The following is a 19,628-nucleotide window of genomic DNA, read 5'->3' as shown; positions in this document are numbered from 1 at the left end:
ATGCTCTTTCAAAGCCAGCTAGTGCAACAAAAGTTATGAGAACGGTCTACGTTGAAGACTTGCTACAACCCAGCATAGAAAGGGTGGCAGAAGAGATTGCTCCTGTTCTGGCAGTAGAGACGAGCTGGATGGATCCGCTCGTTGAATACCTGCACCACAAGACCCTATCAACATATCACAATGTAGCTTGGAGGGCAGAGCAATAGTCAGCTTGCTATGTCATCATTGGCGAGCAACTGTACTACAGGTCTTTTACGCTCTCCTACCTGCGTTGCTTGTGTCCTATCGAGGCAAGCTAGGTGTTACATGAGATCCACGTGGGTCTTTGTGGAGGACACCTGGGGGTAGGGCGATTGCCCAAAAGGTGCTAAGGCAAGGCTACTACTGGCCTACAATGAAGGCGGATGCACTCAAGCTCGTCCAAAAGTGTGACAAATGCTAGAGGCACACTAATATACCACACCAGCTTGCTATCAACCTAAAATACCTGACCAACCTGTGGTTGTTCACTCAGTGGGGGATAGACATCCTCGGTCATTTTCCAATTGCGACCAAGCAGAGAAGGTTCTTGGTCGTGGCAGTTGACTATTTCACGAAGTGGGTAGAAGCCAAGCCACTAGTGACAATCACAACCCGGAATTTACAAAACTTCTTTTGAAGGAACGTAGTGTGCAAATTCAAACTTCCAAAGGTGCTGATATTAGACAACAGGAAGTAGTTCAAGGACATCAAATTCCAAAATTGGTGTGCCGAGATGGGAATCCAGTAGAATTTCACTTCGGTAGCTCATTCCCAAGCAAATGGTTAGGCCGAGGTAACGAACAAGGCAATCCTTTGCAGACTTAAAGCTCGGCTTTCCCGAGCTAAGGGTTTGTGTGTGGACGAGCTACCTAGCGTTCTTTGAGCCTACCAAACTATGATCAAAATGGCAACCGAAGATACCCCTTTTAATCTGATGTACGAAACGAAGGCTATCATCCCTATCGAGATCGAAGTGCCCACCTTACAATTTGAGGCGTATGACGAGGAGGCTAATGATGATGAGTTGTGGACCAACTTCGATTTCATGGAAGAAGTCCGAGACTTAGCCTATATCCAGACTATGGCCTACCAACAACGAATAGCTCAGTACTATAATGCCCAAGTCAAGAGACGCCATTTCCGAATTGGCAACCTAGTACTTCAAAAAATTATGGTACCTAAGCCCAATGTAGGTAAGCTAGGACCAAACTAGGAAGGTCCCTACAAAGTACTAACGGTGATCGGTGAAGGAACATACAAGCTTAAGATGTTGGAGGGGAAGCAAGTACCCCGTACCTGGAACATGGATAATCTAAGGAGGTACTACATTTGGGCTTGAGAGTCAGCGTCCATAACTTTAAAAATTTCACTAAGTATAGAAAGAGACCACCCGCCTTGGTAACCTGGTCGAGCCGACCTGCATTATGAAGCACATCGGCTAAACTACATCTCAAAGGGGACGCCAAGTCACTTTTAGCTTAAAGGCCCCCTATGCCAACTTAGCAATGACATTGGTAGTTCGATGTGCCTAGTCGCTTTGGCACATAGGTAGTTTGGGTTATATCACATGCTATGCCTAGTCACTTCGGCACCTAGGCACCTCAGATTAATCCCATACTTAGAATATTTTTGTGAAGTTTCAAGTTCAAAAGAAATTCAAAAGAAGAAAGATATGAGGTGTGCAAAAAAGTTTACTTCATTGAACATAAGAAAATGATTACATTGTCATCAAAACATAAAAGAAAGAGAAAAGTTTCTTAGGCCGAGCTCAGAGGCTTGGCACTTTACATATTAACAGGGGGTCCAAGAAAAGAGGTAGAAATGATTTAGACATCTTGGGACTCCTCGCCCCCATCACCAATCACATTGGTAGAATCCCCTTCGGCGACATCCTCTCCAACAGCATTTAAGTCGACTCTGACCTCGGCTCCCTCGCCAACCTTGACTTTTTCATCCTCAGAATCAGGCTCCAGATCGACCTAATTTGTCATCTCATCGGTACAGGCCAAAGACTATATGGGCGTAAGATCGAGCTCGGGGTACACCGACCTCACCAACATTCGGTAGAGTTTGAAGCATTAATGGAAAGCATTGGTGTCAAACTCCTTCCTCTCCTATAGATAGTCTAGAGAAGTGGAAAGTATTAATGGAAAGCATTAATGAACGCTCCCTACTAGAGGACAACTCGGACGTCGGGCTAGTGATGTGGCTTGGCCGAACTACAAAACAAAACCATCAAAGTATCTAGGGTGCTTTTACCCAGTGTGGGCACTCTAATGCTTAAGTTAGCGATGTGGAGATCTAGAGAGAGCTGAGAGCTAGTAGAGATCTTAAAGAGTTTAACCTCACGTACCTTGTGAGGCTGGAGGTGAGGCCCTTACATAGGAAAGGTGTCATGGGTCTCACGATACATGCCCAAGATCATCGGCCCATCTAGTCCGGAGTTGGTTTTGCACCCAAAGATGGACTCTGAGTAAGTTGATAAGGCTTATCCAGGTCCGTTCAATTTGGGCGACGAGAAGATAAAATCCGTTGACATATGTTGTGATCCCAAGGAGATTAGAGACAATTGACTTGAAAGGAGGCTATGTGGCACTTCGGCAGGTTGGTGGTTGTAATGAACTACTCGGGCCTTGGTTTAGTTGTGTGAACCAAGGTGCCCGAGGTGACTAGGATCACTAAGGTGTTCGAGGTCACTGAGGTGTCACCGTGTCACTTCGTCGCTCCACGTGTCATCATATTATTTGATAGGCCAAATTGTCCCTTATCAAAAATATATAAAAAATACTTCCAAATTATTAGTTTCTCTCGGATAAATCAAGTAGAATTTTTTTCTTAATATTCTAATTCAACATCCCAAGTTTATTGTTTTTCTCATTTCTTTTCCTAAGGGACTTATTTTTCTTTTTATTGATTTTTTTTTGCATGGATCAAATTAACTACATTGTTTCTTTTATTTCCAACCATTGGATGACCATAAATCTAATGCCCATTATATAGATGATTCTTTAGATGAATAAATACCATAAGATTGCATTTTGAAACATAAAACGTAAAGTGCTTATAATTGTTAAATGATTAATTATCAATTTATTTAATGCTTAAAAGTTAAAACTTATTACTTATAAACTTATGTTTTATGAATGTTTATACCTTCCACCATTCTAACTTGGTTATTACATGCCATTTTTATCATTTATAAATTTTAATTAATTTTTTAGGCTTACACCTCGCAATGCCTTGGGACTTACGCCTCACCTTTTTAGGCCATTATGCCTCAATTATGCATTTAACCTTTTAAAACCTTGGATATGTTAGGAAAATACATACAAATTCCATAAATGCATTAATAAAACTAAATTTAAGCCAGATAGATAGAAATAATGTATAACTGTATAAATACCTAGGAAATGTATATTTTAATGATGTATATGAAAAACTATATTAAATTAAAATAGCAAGATGTATAGATATCACAGAATTTTATTGATTATGCCAACAAAGATTCTAAGACACAAAACATATGCATCTATTATATTTTAATTATTATACTAATTATTTTCTATTTTTCCATTTATTCTTTTTAAATTAACAAAAAAGGTTAACCAAATATTAAACTCCCAAATGTAAATTAAAATATCAATTGATAATTTATAAAAATATATAATCTCAACTCAAAATTTATATGATACATATCATATGCAAATTCATAGTTCTAATCACTAAAATAATTATTCCATTATTAATATTTTTACTTTTATAAATTTTCTGAAATTAAAAATTGTTTTTGATATAAATGTTGATTAGTAGAATTGATAGATTCAATTTAATATTATGTTTTTGAATCTTTTATAATTTTTTTTTGTAAATAATAAGTATGTTGTTATTTAATTAATAATATAAAAAATATATAAAAATTTTAAGATACATATCATGTTCAGATTATAAAATTTAAGTACTAAAATAGTTATTATATTAAAATGTTATTTGTTAAGTCAAATCATCTTTTGATAAATGTGAATTTGATAGATTATTTATTCCATTGGTTTATAACATACTAATTTTGATTATTATATTTTTTACTTTTAGTTGGAGAATTGGAGGGCTTAAAAATCAATGTGCAATTATAGATTAGTCATCTATTCATGGTCGGGATGTCCTAATTGTTATTCATATTCTATTATATGAAGTTTTTTTTTTTCTTTTTTCTTTTTTTCTTTCAACTTTTATAAGTTTGGATTTCCTCATAAAATTGATCTTGACACCAACCTCACAACACTTGAAGGGAACAACTCCTTATTTGTAGACTCCGAATTTGTTTCTCTTATGCTATGTTTGGTTTGAAGGAAAAAGTGGGGAAAGGAAAGGAAAGTTAAGGAAACCTTCATAGATCTTGTATAGATTTCCCTAGCTTTCCTTTCTTTTCCCTACCTTTTCCTTCAAACCAAACATAGCCTTAGAGTGTGCCTCACACCAACCTTAGCTCACAACACTTGTAGGCTACAACAACATATTGGGAATACAATTACCACTTATGCTTGTATGTTATCTTTCATGGAGAGATATTTCCAATGCAAGACTACAACATGCTTTGAGATTGATATGAGGTGCTCTATGAGAGGGAGCAAATCCAGATAAAATTTTTGTATGTTTTCATTCATGGGAGGATGTTCCCAATGCACGACTGAAAGTGTTGTGATGATCCATTTTGTGAGGAGGAAAGGAGTACAAATATAATACAACTTTTACCTTAGAGAGAGAGATAAGAAAATGGTTATACAATTTTTACTATATAATAATATTAACATTTACCTTTTAGGCTTAATTTGAAAGGAGTACAAATACAAATGTATAAAGTGCATAACCTTATATTTTATGCGTTTGTTTGGTATTGACGCCATTGCTCCAGAAAACGGTGACACATTAGTGCTACGTTGTAAAAACAGTACTTCAGAAAACACCAATATGTTTGGAACTGTTTTTCCATAAAAAATGATGCTCCAAGCCACACCTTGGAAATCGAGAAGGCGTGGTTTAGAGCAACATCGAACTTAACATTTTATCAGATTGCAGCTCGTTGTTACCAATGAGGACATGATGTGGCAGTGATGTAGACTTCCTTCCTATAATGGGTATCGGTGCTGAAAATAGATATGGAGCTTTGGTACCAAATAGAAAGTGTTGTTATTGCTCTAGAAAACGTCCTACCTAGCAACAACATTTCCAAACAGAAAAAGACACCATTCTTAGAAAACAATGTTGTATCTACAACATCGATGCTAAATATATACTCTATGTATTTTTATTATATATTATGTGATTTTGTAAAAAGAGTGTGAATACAAAATCTTATATTTTATATTATTTTTGTATGCATTTATAGTATACATATTTTTATTTATAGTAGACTCCTTTTTGCAATTATCCATTCCACAAAATGACCTGTTAGTGGGATAAGGATGATCATTTCCCATTTGATTGTTTCCTTTTATTTTTTGTCTTAACAGATATTCGATTTAGAACCCACAGGTTCCACATTTTGGATTTATTAGGCCTTTCGTCCATTGTATCTTATATGGGCCCAAGTTTCGAAAAACATAATATGGGCCCAGACCACTCGAGGCCCGAGGCATGAAAGTTCAAAAGGGTACGGTTGTACCCGCAGTGCAGTCTCTTGTAAGTTGTAAATTTTAGGGATCGCTATTTTAAACCTTTACAGTATCGTTTACCGACCGACCATATATATCTTAACCCGTACCCGGATCTGTAGGCATCAATTGAACTGCTCTGGAGTCCAAACAAAAATGGTCAGGGCCGTGACGGGATCTGTTCCTCATATATGGGCGCCTCACAGGAACATCACCATGCATTGGAGCATCTCCATGAATATTTACGGGAGATGCATGGAAGGATGGGTGTGTGAGACACCAGTGAGACGCAAGGTGTGAGGAGCAGATCCGGTCTCGCCAGGGCCAGTCTCATGGGCTTACTCTTGGACTGTTGAGTTGACTCTCCGCTCCGCTCTGTAAGCGGAGGTGGAGCTGATATAAGCACGTACGAGTTATTCACACAATCCGTGTGAGTGGTGATTCTCACGTGCGAAGGCGAAACAAAATAATAAAACAAAAAATAAAAAAAAAGAAAAGAAAAGAAAAAGAAAAAGAAAAATTTTACCCCTGTTTGTAGAGGGGGAGAGGGAAGGTGAGAGAAGGTGAGGCCACAGCCGGAAATGGGTAAGGTAGTGGAGAAGAAGAAGAAGAAGAAAGGACGACCCTCTCTTTTAGATCTCCAAAAGCGAAGTCTCAGACAACAACAAGAACAACAGCAGCAACAACAACAGAAACGAAATCCTAATTCTAATCCCTATTCTAATCACGTTAGAAACCCTATCGTACCTAACCCTAACCCTAACCCCAACCCCAACCGCCGATTCACTCGCCGGAACCCTTGCCCCGACGGGACCGCCGTGTCATCTGAGAGAAACGAAGGTGGAGACGCCGACGTTGACGAAGATGATGACGATGAACCGAACGGGCGCCGCAGAGAGAAGAAGCTCAAGTTCGTTCTCCGTCTGCCCGCACATCAGCAGCAGCATAATTCGTCTTTGAATTCTGGTTCCTATGGGTCTGATTCGAACGCCGAGGATGATAATGGCGAGACACCTCATAAGAGGCGGAAGATCAATGCTGTGTTCGATGGATCTGGTCACAGTGATGCCGAAAAGGTGACGAATTCTTTGAATTGTGTTGGCGGATGTTGTTATCCTTGGATTTTGTCACTTATAGATTCTGTGACTTAAAAGATCGTTGTTTTTTGTTTTTTCGATCTTGAAGGGGACGAATTTTGCGAATTTTGGAGGAATTTGGTTTACTTTGATCTTTTTTGGCTTCTTGGAGAATCTTTTGTCGACATGGCCTGGATTTCCCTTGGAATTCGCTCTTTATTTGAACTTTCGTCTTGGGTTTCTGTCCAGAATCGGATGTGTATTGTGTTTGACTTGGTCAAGTTTTGATTTTTTTTTTGTTTTTTTGAAAATCGGCGTATGATATCTTTTTTCTATTTTTGTTTTCCGGGTCTTATTTTATTCTCTGTTGCAATTATTTTCGGGCTAATTATGTCTGAAAAAGTGTGAGTTTGTCTTTGTCGTATCAACAGTCTCAGTTTCTAAAATGCATACCCTTCCTGCTGCTTATTTTCTCTCATTCTGGTTTGTGTTGAACTACTCTAAATTATTTTTCTCTATTTTCTCTGCTTGATTATTCAACTATGATAGAAAATAACCATTTACTTAAATGGGTATCTTTTTTTTTTGTTCTTTATGTGAGTTGCAGGGAGCAAAGTCGAATTTTTCCTCGAAAGGGACGGGCAGTCTTCCAGGTTCGCTGTCAATCTACTTTCTTGTTTCCTCCGGTAAGACATTTTCGGAAATTTATATGAAATTATTTGTTTATTAATATTATTTATTAACAGGGACGCAGTTGGAGACTGGACCCACAACGCCTTTACCGGACAAAAAGTTGCTGGTGTTCATCCTCGATAGGCTTCAAAAGTATGTTTTCTGGCTTCTTGGATTTTTTTTCTCCCTTTTGCCGTTCTGCCTTTTACTGTGAGTGCACTGAGGTTTCCCAATCTACCTGCAGAAAGGACACGTACGGCGTATTCTCTGAACCAGTGGATCCAGAAGAGGTGCGTATTGGAATTTGGAACTAATGCATTTAATTTTTATATTAGACGTTCTTTTGTCGTCTAGAGTTTGATCATGAAGTTTGTTATGTATAGCTTCCGGACTACCATGAAGTTATAGAGCATCCCATGGATTTTGGAACTGTGAGGAAGAAACTGGATGGAGGGGCTTATTCTAACTTGGAGCAATTTGAGGTTGGTTACACTTGTTTGGAGTTCTAATAAGTCTATACGATTTTTAATCATTAAAGTTGACTTGTAATGTGCATTATCAGTGTATGAATGATTTTTCAAGTATATATTCATGGTCTCCAAATTATGTTGTGCTCTACTTCTCTTTGATGCACTTTTCTTGGGGGGGGGGATGGAATACTTGATGATCTACTGCTCTTTGATGCACTTTTACTGTGAGTGCACTGAGGTTTCCAAATTATATTATTGGTTACTTCATACATGGGATGGGAGGATAGTAAAATCATGGTTTGCATGGGAATGGTTTTACCCCACCTATATATTTAATTATTTATTGCTGACCTACTGAATAATTTCACCCTGCTGGATATGAAGTCGTTTCATTTTAGATCAACACCCAGTTTGTGAATCGAGCTAATCACCAAACCTACTGGTGTTGTTAAATATGAAGTCTCTAACATTTCGTGCCACGAAGGCTTTATCTCACTTGCACTTCAAATATAGAGTTTTAATTTTGAGCATGCTGGTCTCTTCTATCTGCGATCTTGGAACTTAGGAAGGGGTGGACTGGATATGGATGTAAAGTTTGGCATTCTAGCATGAAGTGCACTCTCTCAGACTCAGACCTGTATTTTCATGTTTTTTTTTTTTTTTTTTTTTAAGATAAAAACGAAAATATATGAAAAAAGAAAACAAATACAACCTGAAGGGGTGCTAAGACAGCACCTCCATCCAAACTAAGGCGAGGCTAGGCACCCAAAGCCCAATACTATAATCCCCTGAACAACTTACCACCCCAACCACCCCAAAACAGAATACAAAAAGAAGCAAAAACCCAAATCTGGAAACATTCTCTTGAGAGAACTGAACTTAACCCGAGCACCATTTCAAGGCTGCCAAGGAACACCAGTCTTCTCCCTTTACCTGTGACATTTCCAACATTTCCCTCACTCTTCATCAACAATTTCTAGAGCTTCCCCTCCCTCTTCCTCCCAATTCTTGCCCCCTTCCCCAATTGCATTTGGCTTGTTATTTTCCTGCTTTCTGTTTTATTCAAAGTGTTCTATTTTGTTATTTTCCTCCGTCCCTCTCCCCTTCACCTCTTTCCTCTCTACACTTATCCTGGACTTCAGATTCCAAAGAATTTTTTGACGTTCCATTTCTTGCAGTTGTATTTTCATGCTTGTCAACCTGAGGTTTTACATTGAGTTGAGCTTGCCTTACACCACTGGCCCCCCTGGATAAAGGAGGAGGGTTGTGTCAAGAAGGCAACTGGCACTAAAACTTTTGCCAAACTCTCATGATCATGGATCCTGTTTTGTCAGCCTGAGTTTTTACCATCATACCAAGCAAAGGTCTTATTTTTAAGTTTTTCTTGATTTATATGTTATCCCTCTATCTTGTATCTCATGTTCTTTTTATTTAGTTTATTAAAAAAGTCTCTCACAGCACATTTTATAAAGAGAATGAAGGATATATAAGCCGACCCTATATAGTTGGGGCAAGGCTTTAGATGAAGATGATGAATGAGGGACATGTAACTTCATTTTTGATAATATAATCTTAATAAAAAATAACCAATTATCAAAAAAAACTTAATAAAAATGAGAGTAAAATAATATATTGTTTATATAAATCAAGTGTTCTTAACCAAAACTATCTTATATATTATCCAGTGTTTTAAAACGCGGAGGCGTTCCACTACCTAGAGGCGTGAGGCGTAATTCAGAACGCAAGAGGCGTTCCACTACCTAGAGGCGTGAGGCGTAATTCAGAACGCAAGAGGCATAAGCCTCCCGAACACAAGGAGGCGTCCTCCTTAAGAGGAGGGGGGTTATGAGGAGGATGGAAATGTAGGGAGATCTCATTTTTTCTTTATTTTTAATAAAAATCTTTTATATTAAGAAGAATAAAGATTCATAACAGAAGTTCAAAGGGGGGGGGTCTTGTCGATGTGCATGAGGCGCAAGAGGCGTACGCCTTATCTTTTCTTCCCTTCCCTTACTATTCTTTTCTTTCCTTTTCTCTTTTTTTTTCTTGCCTTTCCTTTCCTTTTCTTTCCCTTTCCTTTCTTTTCCTTTCCTTTTTTTCTTTTTTTTTTCTGTATTTTCATATCAGATGTGCATGAGGCGCAAGAGGCGTACACCTCAGAGGTGTCAGCGCCTCTGGCATACGCTTCAGGGCATCGCCTCCCACGCCTTTTAAAACACTATATTATTCATAAAATTTACCCTTTTAGACATAAGATATGATAAAAGTAAAAGAAAAACTATGAAACCTTTATATATTATTAACTCAAATTGGAATGAAATCAGAGAACCAGAACCAATATAATCGGTTTGGTCGGGTAGAACCGACCTATTGACAACCCTAATGCTCTCTATGAAATCCAGGTTTGTCTGCATTGGTGGTCTCTTTGGGGACCATGATGGGCAACTTCGATTGAGTTTTTAGATATTGTTGGGGTAGGAATCTTGCTTAGGTAGAGATATTGGCATTGCTTTAAGTTTAAAATTTGCATATTCTCTGGGCCCGGTCAAGATTGGGTAATTTTCTTGCTGATCTATGATACCCAGATACCTATACATGCCTTGTTTGCCAATGTCGGATACGGTAGTAGATTCTGTAGACACTTCTAGATGTACTTTAGAGCATTAACATTTCTAAAATATGTAGAGGCTATGTTTTAACAAATTATACCATAATGAGAATTGTGGTTTGCACATGTTAAAAATTTAATTAAATTTTGGCAGGGAATAGAGAATTGTTGGAGATTTTTGGAGAAAAATTTTGCAATACAGAGAAGTAAGGAATGCAGTGGTTTCAATGGACTGGTCTAAAGTTCTTGGGCCTAATGGTTTCACGATGGCATTTTATCAAGATTGTTGGGGATGACCTAATGGAGGTTTTTGAAGAACTCTTTGAGAGGGGCAGGTTTAATTCAGGAGCAAAGGCGACTTCTATTGCTTTGATTCCCAAGAAGGTAGATGCTCTTCAGCCAAAGGACTTCAGGCCTATAAGTTTGGTGGGGAGTATGTATAAAATTATTGCTAAGGTGTTGGCCTTAAGAATAAAAAAGGTACTTCTTTCTCTGATCTCACCGAATCAAAGGGCCTTTGTTTTTGGGAGACAAATAATGGATCAAATTCTTATTGCCAATGCATGTGTCGAGTTTAGAGGAAGGGAAAAACAAAGGGGGGCCGATATGCCGGTTGGATTTAGAAAAGGCTTATGACATGGTTGATTGGGATTTGGGAATTCCTTATGGAAAAAGAAGGCCAATAGACACTACTCAGAGTTTAGAAGAAGAGAAACAAGGGGAAAAAGGAGAAGGTTCAGAGACGGGGGATAGGGACAACGAGAGATAAAGAAAAACAATCACAAAAGATCAAGAAGTCAAGGAAATAGTTCAAAATGGAAAAGTAAATATTAATAAACTAGTGGAGAGGGAAGTGAAGGTTGGAAAGTCTCTCGGCCTAGTTTTTTGCGGAGGCAAAGGTTTTGCGAAAATAGCATTTGAGAAGTTTGAAAAGAAGAAAAGAGAAGAGAAAAAGAAGAGGGAAGAATACTTAGAAAAAGTAAAGGGGTGGGATGAGGAAGGAGGAGAAGAGGAGGGGCGGGACGAAATTGAGTGTATCGGTGGGAGGGGGAAGATAGGGAATGGGGGAGGAAGATGAGAATTCTTAGTTGAGTTGTAAGGGGTATAAGGAATGGAAGAAGGAGGAAGTTAGTGAGGAACATGCTTCAAAGTATCAATCCAGAGGTGGTTCTTCTTCAAGAAATTATTTCTTGTAATTTTTGTTGTGAAGTTGGTTTGTCAGCTAGACAACCAACATTTTGAGATGCATTGTGTTTTTCAGTTTAATGAATTTCCTTTTATCCTTCAAAAAAAAAAAAAATCTTAACCGAAGGGGTTTTGGAGCAAGATGGTGTAAATGGGTGAAGGGTTGCATATCCTCTTGCCATTTTTCAATTCTGGTGAATGGAGTAGCTAGGGATTTTTTTCCTACTAAGAGGGGCCCTAGACAAGGAGATCCCTTGTCCCCCTTTCTATTTACTTTAGTGGTCAATGTCTTGAGTGATTTAATTACAAAGACAAATGCTAATAATTTGCTTAGAGGTTGGAGAGTTGGGAGGAAGTGGTGGTTACACACTTACAGTTTGTGGATGCCGTTATTTTATTTTGTGAAGGAAAAATAGAAGAGCTTGTGAACCTAAAGAGGATTGTGAATAATTTTGAGTGAATCTCCAACCTTAAAGTGAATTGGGGCAAGAGTTGTGTGGCGGGAGTGAACCTAGAGAGTGAAGAGGTGAATATTCTAGCTAGGCTTTTGGGGTGTGAAGTGGGATATTGGCCATTATAGTATTTGGGGCTACCTTTGGGAGGGAATCCAAACTCGTATAGTTTTTGGTACCTAGTGATCGAGAGATTCACCAAACAATTGGCAAATTGGAAGAGAAACTACATCTCACTGGGGTTAGGATAACTCTCATAAAGTGAACTCTAGCCAATATAATAGTGTACTTCATTTCTATCTTTAGAATTCTAGTGAAAGTGGCAAAATGGTTCAAGAAGATCATGAGGGACTTTTTGTGGGAACCAAGAGACACTAAGAAGGATTGCTTAGTGAAGTGGGAGATGGTTTCTAGATGTAGAGATGATGGAGGCCTAGGAATAGGAAATATCAGGTTAAGAAACACAACTTTGTTGGGGAAATGGTTATGGATATTGCCGTTGGAACAAGATAGATGGTGGTACAGAGTGATGGTGAGCATTCACGGATTGGCAGGCAATGGTTGGGATGTGGGTCTCGATCCTAGGGCTTCTTGTTGCTCTCCATGGAAAGTGATTCACGGTACCTTGCCCTCTATGCTTCCTTACTTCAAATTTGATGCTTGTGCAGGAAACAAAGTGCTGTTCTAGGAAGATGTCTGGGTTGGGGAGAGTTCCCTTAGTGACAGATTACCCTCTATTTATTCACTCTCAGAGAATAAAAGAAAAACCTTTTCGGTTTATATTAATAATTCATGGGGCTTGGGGTTGAGGAGAGGGCTAAGGGAGTCAGAAATGGCAAAGAAAGAGGCCTACTCTCTGCCTCTCTCTCCATGCTTGTAGTCTTTGCTTGAGTGCTGGTGAGACATTCAGACAACTTTTAATCACTTGTCCTTTGTACTTTTTATATGGACTTGGTTCTCTTCTCTCTTTGGAAGCAGGTGGACACCTCCCTTGGATGTGGTAAGCCTATCCAGCCCAGGTTTTTCAGGCAACCGAAGAGGCGTGGTAGAGTCGTGTGGTCATACACTGGTTCTCTGGTCAGTTTGGGAAGAAAGAAATAATAGGATCTTCAATGGAGTGGAGAAATATAAGAAGGAAACTATTGAAAGAATATCCATCAGGGTCATACACTGGTTGAAATCAGTTGACTTGTTTAAGGATTTCTCAGCTGAGGACATTTACAGAAACTGGAGAGAGATTGCAGCTACATCTTCCTTTAGTCCTAAAGTGCAGGAACTATGGTCCTCAACAACACAACACAGAATGAATCTAAAGTTTGATGGGAGCCCTAGAGGCAACCCAGGACTGCTAGGAATTGGGGGCGTATTTAGAGATGGAGATGGTAAAATTGTCACTATGTTTTGAGGGCCTGTAGGAGTAGGAGACTCTTTGAGGGGGGAGGTAATGGCTTTGCTTCAAGGTGTGAGATTTGCCAAACAGATGGGGCTAAACCAAATAGAGATAGAAGGAAATTCTAAAATGCTCATTGACTGGTTGAAATTGGGTAGCTTGGGAGCTTGGATTTATAGACATGCTACAAGGGAGATTGCCAACATAATAAAGGAGATTGGAGCTTCTGTCAAGTGGATTAGAAGATCAGCTAATGGAGTAGCTGATACTTTAGCTAAACAGGGGGCATTGAGGGAGAATCTTTTCTGGGCAGAATTGTAAAAAGATTTTTGGGGGTTGGCACCTTGTTCAGGGGCTGACATTTGTACTTGATATATCTTAATTGATTAATGAAGTTACTGTTTCCAATAAAAAAATGACATTTAGCTTTTAAAGTAGATATAAATGCATGATACAAGCATGCCACATGGGACAACTATTCCTGTATCTGTGTCCATGACTTTAGAAATGGAGAGCCGTATCCTTGTTTCCCTTATCCATGTCCATGTCCACATCAATATTTGGGTGTAATAGTTGCTGATACATTGGCCAGGGAAGGTATGGAAGGAGCAGCTAGGGTGGATTTAGCTTGGGGAATATAAATTCCTGGCCTGACTGAATCTGGAATAGATCAGTATTGGTCCATCTTCTTACTTCAAATACTATCATTTTTCAATTGAAAACTCAAGGTTTGCTTAAACCATTTTGGTTGCCAGTTGTGTAAGGTTTAAATGTATGTAAAATTATATTTTTTAGGTGTTGATAAGTGTAATAAAATAGATTCTAGATGACTTTTTTAGTGGGGAATGGCTGGGGTTTTGGGTTATAAGTCTATAGTTGTAGACTTGTAGGCTGGGGCTACCAGCCTACCACAACTCACCATCTTGTATGTATTTTGAGGATCGAGACCATTTATTGGAGTAAGGCCATCTGACTTTTAGTCATTTAGGCTTGTGTTTGGTTTGAAAGAAATGGTAGGGAAACCTCTACAAGGTTTGTAGAGGTTTCCCTACCCTTCCCTACCTTTTCTTTCAAACCTCTACAGGCAAACAGATTTATTTTATGCATCACTTTCAACCTTTCCTGATGTTCTTGCTGAACTTCTTCCCCCACTGTCCTGTATATGGTAGCTGGACATTGACTTAGTTATTAACTTTTCAGGCTGGTTTACCGATTTTCTGTGGCCTTGTACATTTGTGTGCCTTATAAAATCTATGCATTATTTTTGGGCTATTATTTGATGCCAAACAAGGGAAACCTACAATTATAGATAAAAGAACCACCAGGAAACCTACAATCTTCTTTTCCTTGGATAGATGCTGCGGCAATTAGATTTTCCTCTCAACACACCTACTACAATAGAGTTAGAGAACATGGCAAGGTGGTATCAGTAAAAGATGTGGTAATGTTGGTATCAGCAGGAAGAGAATTAAAGAGGAGTAATTCTACAAGTAGAGGTGATTGGAGAATTTCCAAATAGAAAGTTCAATGAGTTTTAAACCATCAGTGGTAAATATATTTATTAGGGATGTTTCTCCGGGGTTACTAAGCCACATTATAGAGATCATTAATAGAAAATTTTGAGCAAGGTTTAAAGTATTGATACACCCTATATGCATGAACAAGCACATTGGTTGTTTTGATACCACAAAACATCTTTTTTTTTTTATAGTTTTTTTTCTCAAAATTGGTCACGGGGTCAGTGTTAGGCCTGCCTACCCTCTGAAAATGCCCAAAGTCCCCAACACCTTGTATTTGTAGTATCACTGTCTTGCCAATACGATATGATACGATAAGCCTGATACGGGGTGTATCGTGTCAAAATTTTGAACCTTGATTTTGAGAAATAATCAAAGTGGACTTTACTCATTTGATATTTTGTTTTACCATTTTATCTTTTAAAAAATTGTTAATTTGCACATAAGGCTCTGTTTGGGAAGAGTGCAAATACAAATGCTGTCATTTTAATGAACCTTGCATATTTGTATTTGATTTGTATTTGCACTCTTCCCAAATGGAGCCAAAGTGGTGGAGAGGAAGCACTGGAGTGAGATGACTCCTTGCCTCCCACCATTCCATCTTTCTATTATAACATAGATTGGAGCTTTGAGAGGTTCGGTTGAAATTGTGGTTTTGCTAGCCTCTTGGGTATCCTGAAAAGGATAGAAAATGGAAAATTGTTGTTTGCTTAAAAGGGATTCTTTTAACAATTTTTACTGTGATATTGTGCAGAAAGATGTCTTCTTGATTTGTTCAAATGCAATGACATATAATGCATCGGATACCATTTACTTCCGACAGGTACGTTTATTCCCAACTTCAATTTTCTTTTATACCTTCTTTCTATTTGTTGTTTGAAAATATGAATTTTTCTTCAGGCACGGTCCATACAAGAATTGGCAAAGAAGAACTTTGAAAATTTAAGGCAAGATAGTGATGATAATGAACCAGAACCCAAAATAGTAAGGAGGGGTAGGCCACCAACCAAAAATCTTAAAAAGCCACAAGGCAGACCTTCCCTTGAGCGTGCTGGTTCTGAGTTCTCAGGTGCAACTCTTGCTAGTGGAGGAGATGGTGCAATGTGGTCCCACTCTTATGATATCAAAAGAGGACCTCCTTTGGACGGGTCTGGCCCTACTGATACATCAGCAAGGGCTATCCAGGGGTCTGGCAGTGGCGAAGCATATACTAGTTGGTTGGCTGACCATAAAACTGAGAGGAATGATGAATTTTCAGGTTTGGGATTGGGTCTACTTGGTTATTTTTAAATAAATGGTTGGGTTCAATATTTTCTCCTCAGTGTAGCCCACCTTATTAATGCACCTTTTTGTTATGTTGGTTCAGGGTTGAAAGGTATGTCAATGAAGTGTGGAAAGAAACAGTTTATACTGGATGAAAATAGGCGTAACACTTATTTACAATCACATATATTAGTTGGTGGACGTGAGCCTTCAGTATTTACTACCTTTGATGGAGAGAAGAAACTGCTAATGGCTGTAAGTATCAAGTAGTTTTACCTTCTTGAGGAATATATTTTACTGTATACCTATAATAAATTTTACCAGTGCACATGGTCGTATTGGTACCAGTGGGATATATGTGGTTGAAGATATCATCTAATTACTCCCCTAACCAGAAACATTCCCAATACCTGGCCAAAATAGGTGTGCTTGCTTTATGAATCTTAAAACAAAACCCCCAAGAAATAGTGGCCAAAAGGTTAAAAAACGCAGTACGTCTGATGTTTGGAGTCATTTGGCTTGGGAGGTGCTCATACCCTGATCAGTCTGAAGACTGAAGGAGGGGGCTTTAAATTTCCTTGGTAAGTGCATTATTGGCTGTTGATGGTCTGTCTTCCCTGAATCCCTACATTCCCATTGAATACCTTAAGATTCCTCTTTTTCTGTTGACTTTTGAGTGCTCTAATTGTGAAATGGCTACATCTGAATCAGGTGGGTCTCCACTCGGAACATGGTTATACAAGGAGTTTGGCTCGATTTGCCGCAAATCTTGGGCCCATTGCATGGAGAGTTGCCTCAAAGAAGATATCAAGGACGTTGCCTGCTGGGATGAAGTTTGGTCCTGGTTGGGTGGGGGAAAATGATGCCCAACCGCAACAGCTGCAATTGCAGTCAACATCTCCACCAGGACAGCTGCCGTCTCAGTCACTTCCTCCGCTCCAGGTTTCGTCATCTATGGTGTCACCTCGCTTGATGGAGTTGAAAGAAGACAGACCACCAGAGAATCAAGAGCATTCGAAAAATTTGCCCTCAAATGGGCTTTCAAGCAGATTTCCAGCTAACTCTGCCCTTTCATCTTCCGAAGCCACAAACAGATCTGTTGTGCCTACCACGGAGGGTGTGGAAGCTGGTAGATGTTTAAAACAAGATAGTGGGCTTACTTTACTGAACAATGGTGGTAGTGGAGCCATCAGGCCCAGGCCTCCCTTTCAGATTCATCAGGGTCCTATACTTCAACCTGCAATGAATGGTGTTCGGGGTGGATTTGGATCTAACCTTGCGGCTCAGATGGGGAAAGTGGTCAGACCAGCTAGGCCATCTGGGAGTTTTGGTTCAGAAACGTCAATGCCCTCTCGTTCACCTCCTGACATGGTTTCCAGGACTACTAATATTAATAATAGTGGTAGTGATAATAATAATAAAAATAACAATAATAATAACAATACTAGTAATAATAATAATAACAACGTTGTCCATTCAGCACCCGTAAACCATCTACAGTCGGATAATACAAAGCTGCCTGTGACTGGGAGTTCAATGAATCCCAGCAGTATCAGCAGTAGTGCTTTGGTGGATTCTGGTGACAAGACACAGGAAGCAGCAACAGCACCTGGATCTGGGCTCCGACCCATAACAACTTGGCGGGGACTGTCACTTCAGCAGAAGCCAGATACAATTCCTCCCGACTTGAATGTCAGATTCCAGTCACCAGGATCTCCAAACTCCAGCGTCAGGGTTGAGTCGCCACAGCCGGACTTGGCATTGCAGCTTTGAGGATGGTTGGATTGGGTGGTTATTTATTATTTAGCTTGGTAAGATATTATTATTGCAGCTTTGAGGAGTTGCAGCTCCAAGTTGTTGAAGAGGAGGGAGCAAGGCGCATGCCCACACTCTAATTCTAATTGCACTGTAAAAGAGTTTGATTCCCTTGCCCGCCGGCAGCCGGGAGGGGCGTCGTTGTACAGATAATGTATCCTAATTCTGAGGTCCAAAAGGAAACTAAACTTCCATTTGTAACATTAAATCCATCATTTAGCAGAAGGAAATTTTTTTTATTCCAATTAATTTAAATGCTTGGTTTTCAATTTTAAGTTATTTGGTGCATCTCCAGGAAAGTGGAAACCTCGTCCCTCTGCTACCAGAATCAACAGTGACATGCATTGATGGCTCTTTTCTGTTTATCTTGCTGGTAGCTGGTATGGTTTTCTATTTGTGGTCCAGGTTGCTTCGTCCTCTAATGCCGACTAATACCAAGCATTGACGTCAAGGTTCAATGTTCCGATATGTATTGGGCTGTATTGGTCGATATGTATCATATCGGGGGCTTCCCAATATGTATCTATAGTGAGTGTTTTGGGGTCAGATTATAGTTCAGGGGGTAGATGGGTTTTAAATCGACCCTATGAACCAGATTGTAAAAAACTTGAGAAAAAAAAGGAGAAATGAGCCTTGTGCATAGGCCATATATATTTTGAACCTTGCTTGCTGTATGCTCGATCTATGGAAGGATAAAGCAACCATTATTGAATTGCAATGGAGGTATAACCGTCCACCTGGATTTTGTACGTGAGTCTTTATTTGGTTGCAGGAAAATCTGAATCGGATACATGTTTTGTACCTGGTTCGATTTTGCATCTTTTTGTTTGTAAGTTGCAACTATGATTTACACTTCTACCTGATGTGATACATTTTTCTCTTTCTACCTCCATTCTCTTGCATAGAAGGTGATGAGATCTGACCATTTTACTTTTCACAAACAAAGAATAATAGATTAGGTCTGAAGCAAAAGTAAACTGGAACTTACACTTTATTTGTATTTCCATGCATTTGTTTAGATGGTGGTCAAAAGTTCTGTAGTGACTCTTGCAAAATCCTTGATTTAGATCCAATCTAGGTCAAATTTGGATTGTATTTAGAATTTTAGATATTAAGTGCAATTGATAAATCAAACTAAAAATTATCAAAGATATTATATATTATTAATAAAATGAATTGATAATAATTCTCACACGACTTAAGTTTATAAATCTTTACCAAGCATACATTTAAACCAACATTATTGATTATTCTATATAGATGTAGTTTCATTCTTTGGTATCTATAGAAGAATACGAATGAAAAATTTTTTATAATCGATTCCCCCTCCTCCCCATTGATTATAGTTAATCGAGGTTTAAATTCCTATATAAAACTTATAGCTTGTGATGCTAGAAATTCTAATTTTAGTAATGTGAAAAATTGAAGACCTACTTTATGGAAAAGCCCAGGAAAAGGGGTTATACAAATAAACTTTTATGCTTTTAGAAATGACAATGGAGATTGTTCAA

The 19,628-nt window shown here is 38.8% G+C and overlaps 1 protein-coding gene across 1 annotated transcript; it reads left to right on the top strand.

Moving 5' to 3' along the window:
* The first annotated feature begins 6,163 nt into the window (after nucleotides 1-6,163).
* On the top strand, nucleotides 6,164-18,372 carry LOC104590213 (uncharacterized). The gene is made up of 9 exons (XM_010248785.3): nucleotides 6,164-6,745; nucleotides 7,353-7,398; nucleotides 7,492-7,570; nucleotides 7,662-7,707; nucleotides 7,801-7,899; nucleotides 15,794-15,862; nucleotides 15,940-16,297; nucleotides 16,406-16,557; nucleotides 17,014-18,372. Exons 1-9 carry the CDS (start codon nucleotides 6,251-6,253, stop codon nucleotides 18,073-18,075), a joined length of 2,406 nt encoding a protein of 801 aa, XP_010247087.1. The 5' UTR covers nucleotides 6,164-6,250; the 3' UTR covers nucleotides 18,076-18,372.
* Nucleotides 18,373-19,628: the final 1,256 nt, after the last annotated feature.

This window comes from Nelumbo nucifera, chromosome 6 (genome assembly GCF_055504915.1).
Source record: "Nelumbo nucifera cultivar China Antique chromosome 6, China Antique-T2T, whole genome shotgun sequence".
In the NCBI taxonomy this organism is placed as follows: Eukaryota; Viridiplantae; Streptophyta; class Magnoliopsida; order Proteales; family Nelumbonaceae; genus Nelumbo; species Nelumbo nucifera.
This window is presented reverse-complemented; position numbering and strand designations above follow the sequence as displayed.

Bases quoted from the DNA above. Each gene is read 5' to 3' on its own strand.
- LOC104590213 (XM_010248785.3), top strand. From the start codon at position 6,251: ATGGGTAAGGTAGTGGAGAAGAAGAAGAAGAAGAAAGGACGACCCTCT. The intron at 6,746-7,352 runs GTGACGAATTCT...TGTGAGTTGCAG, and splicing joins GTCACAGTGATGCCGAAAAG to GGAGCAAAGTCGAATTTTTC. The intron at 7,900-15,793 runs GTTGGTTACACT...GATATTGTGCAG, and splicing joins CTAACTTGGAGCAATTTGAG to AAAGATGTCTTCTTGATTTG.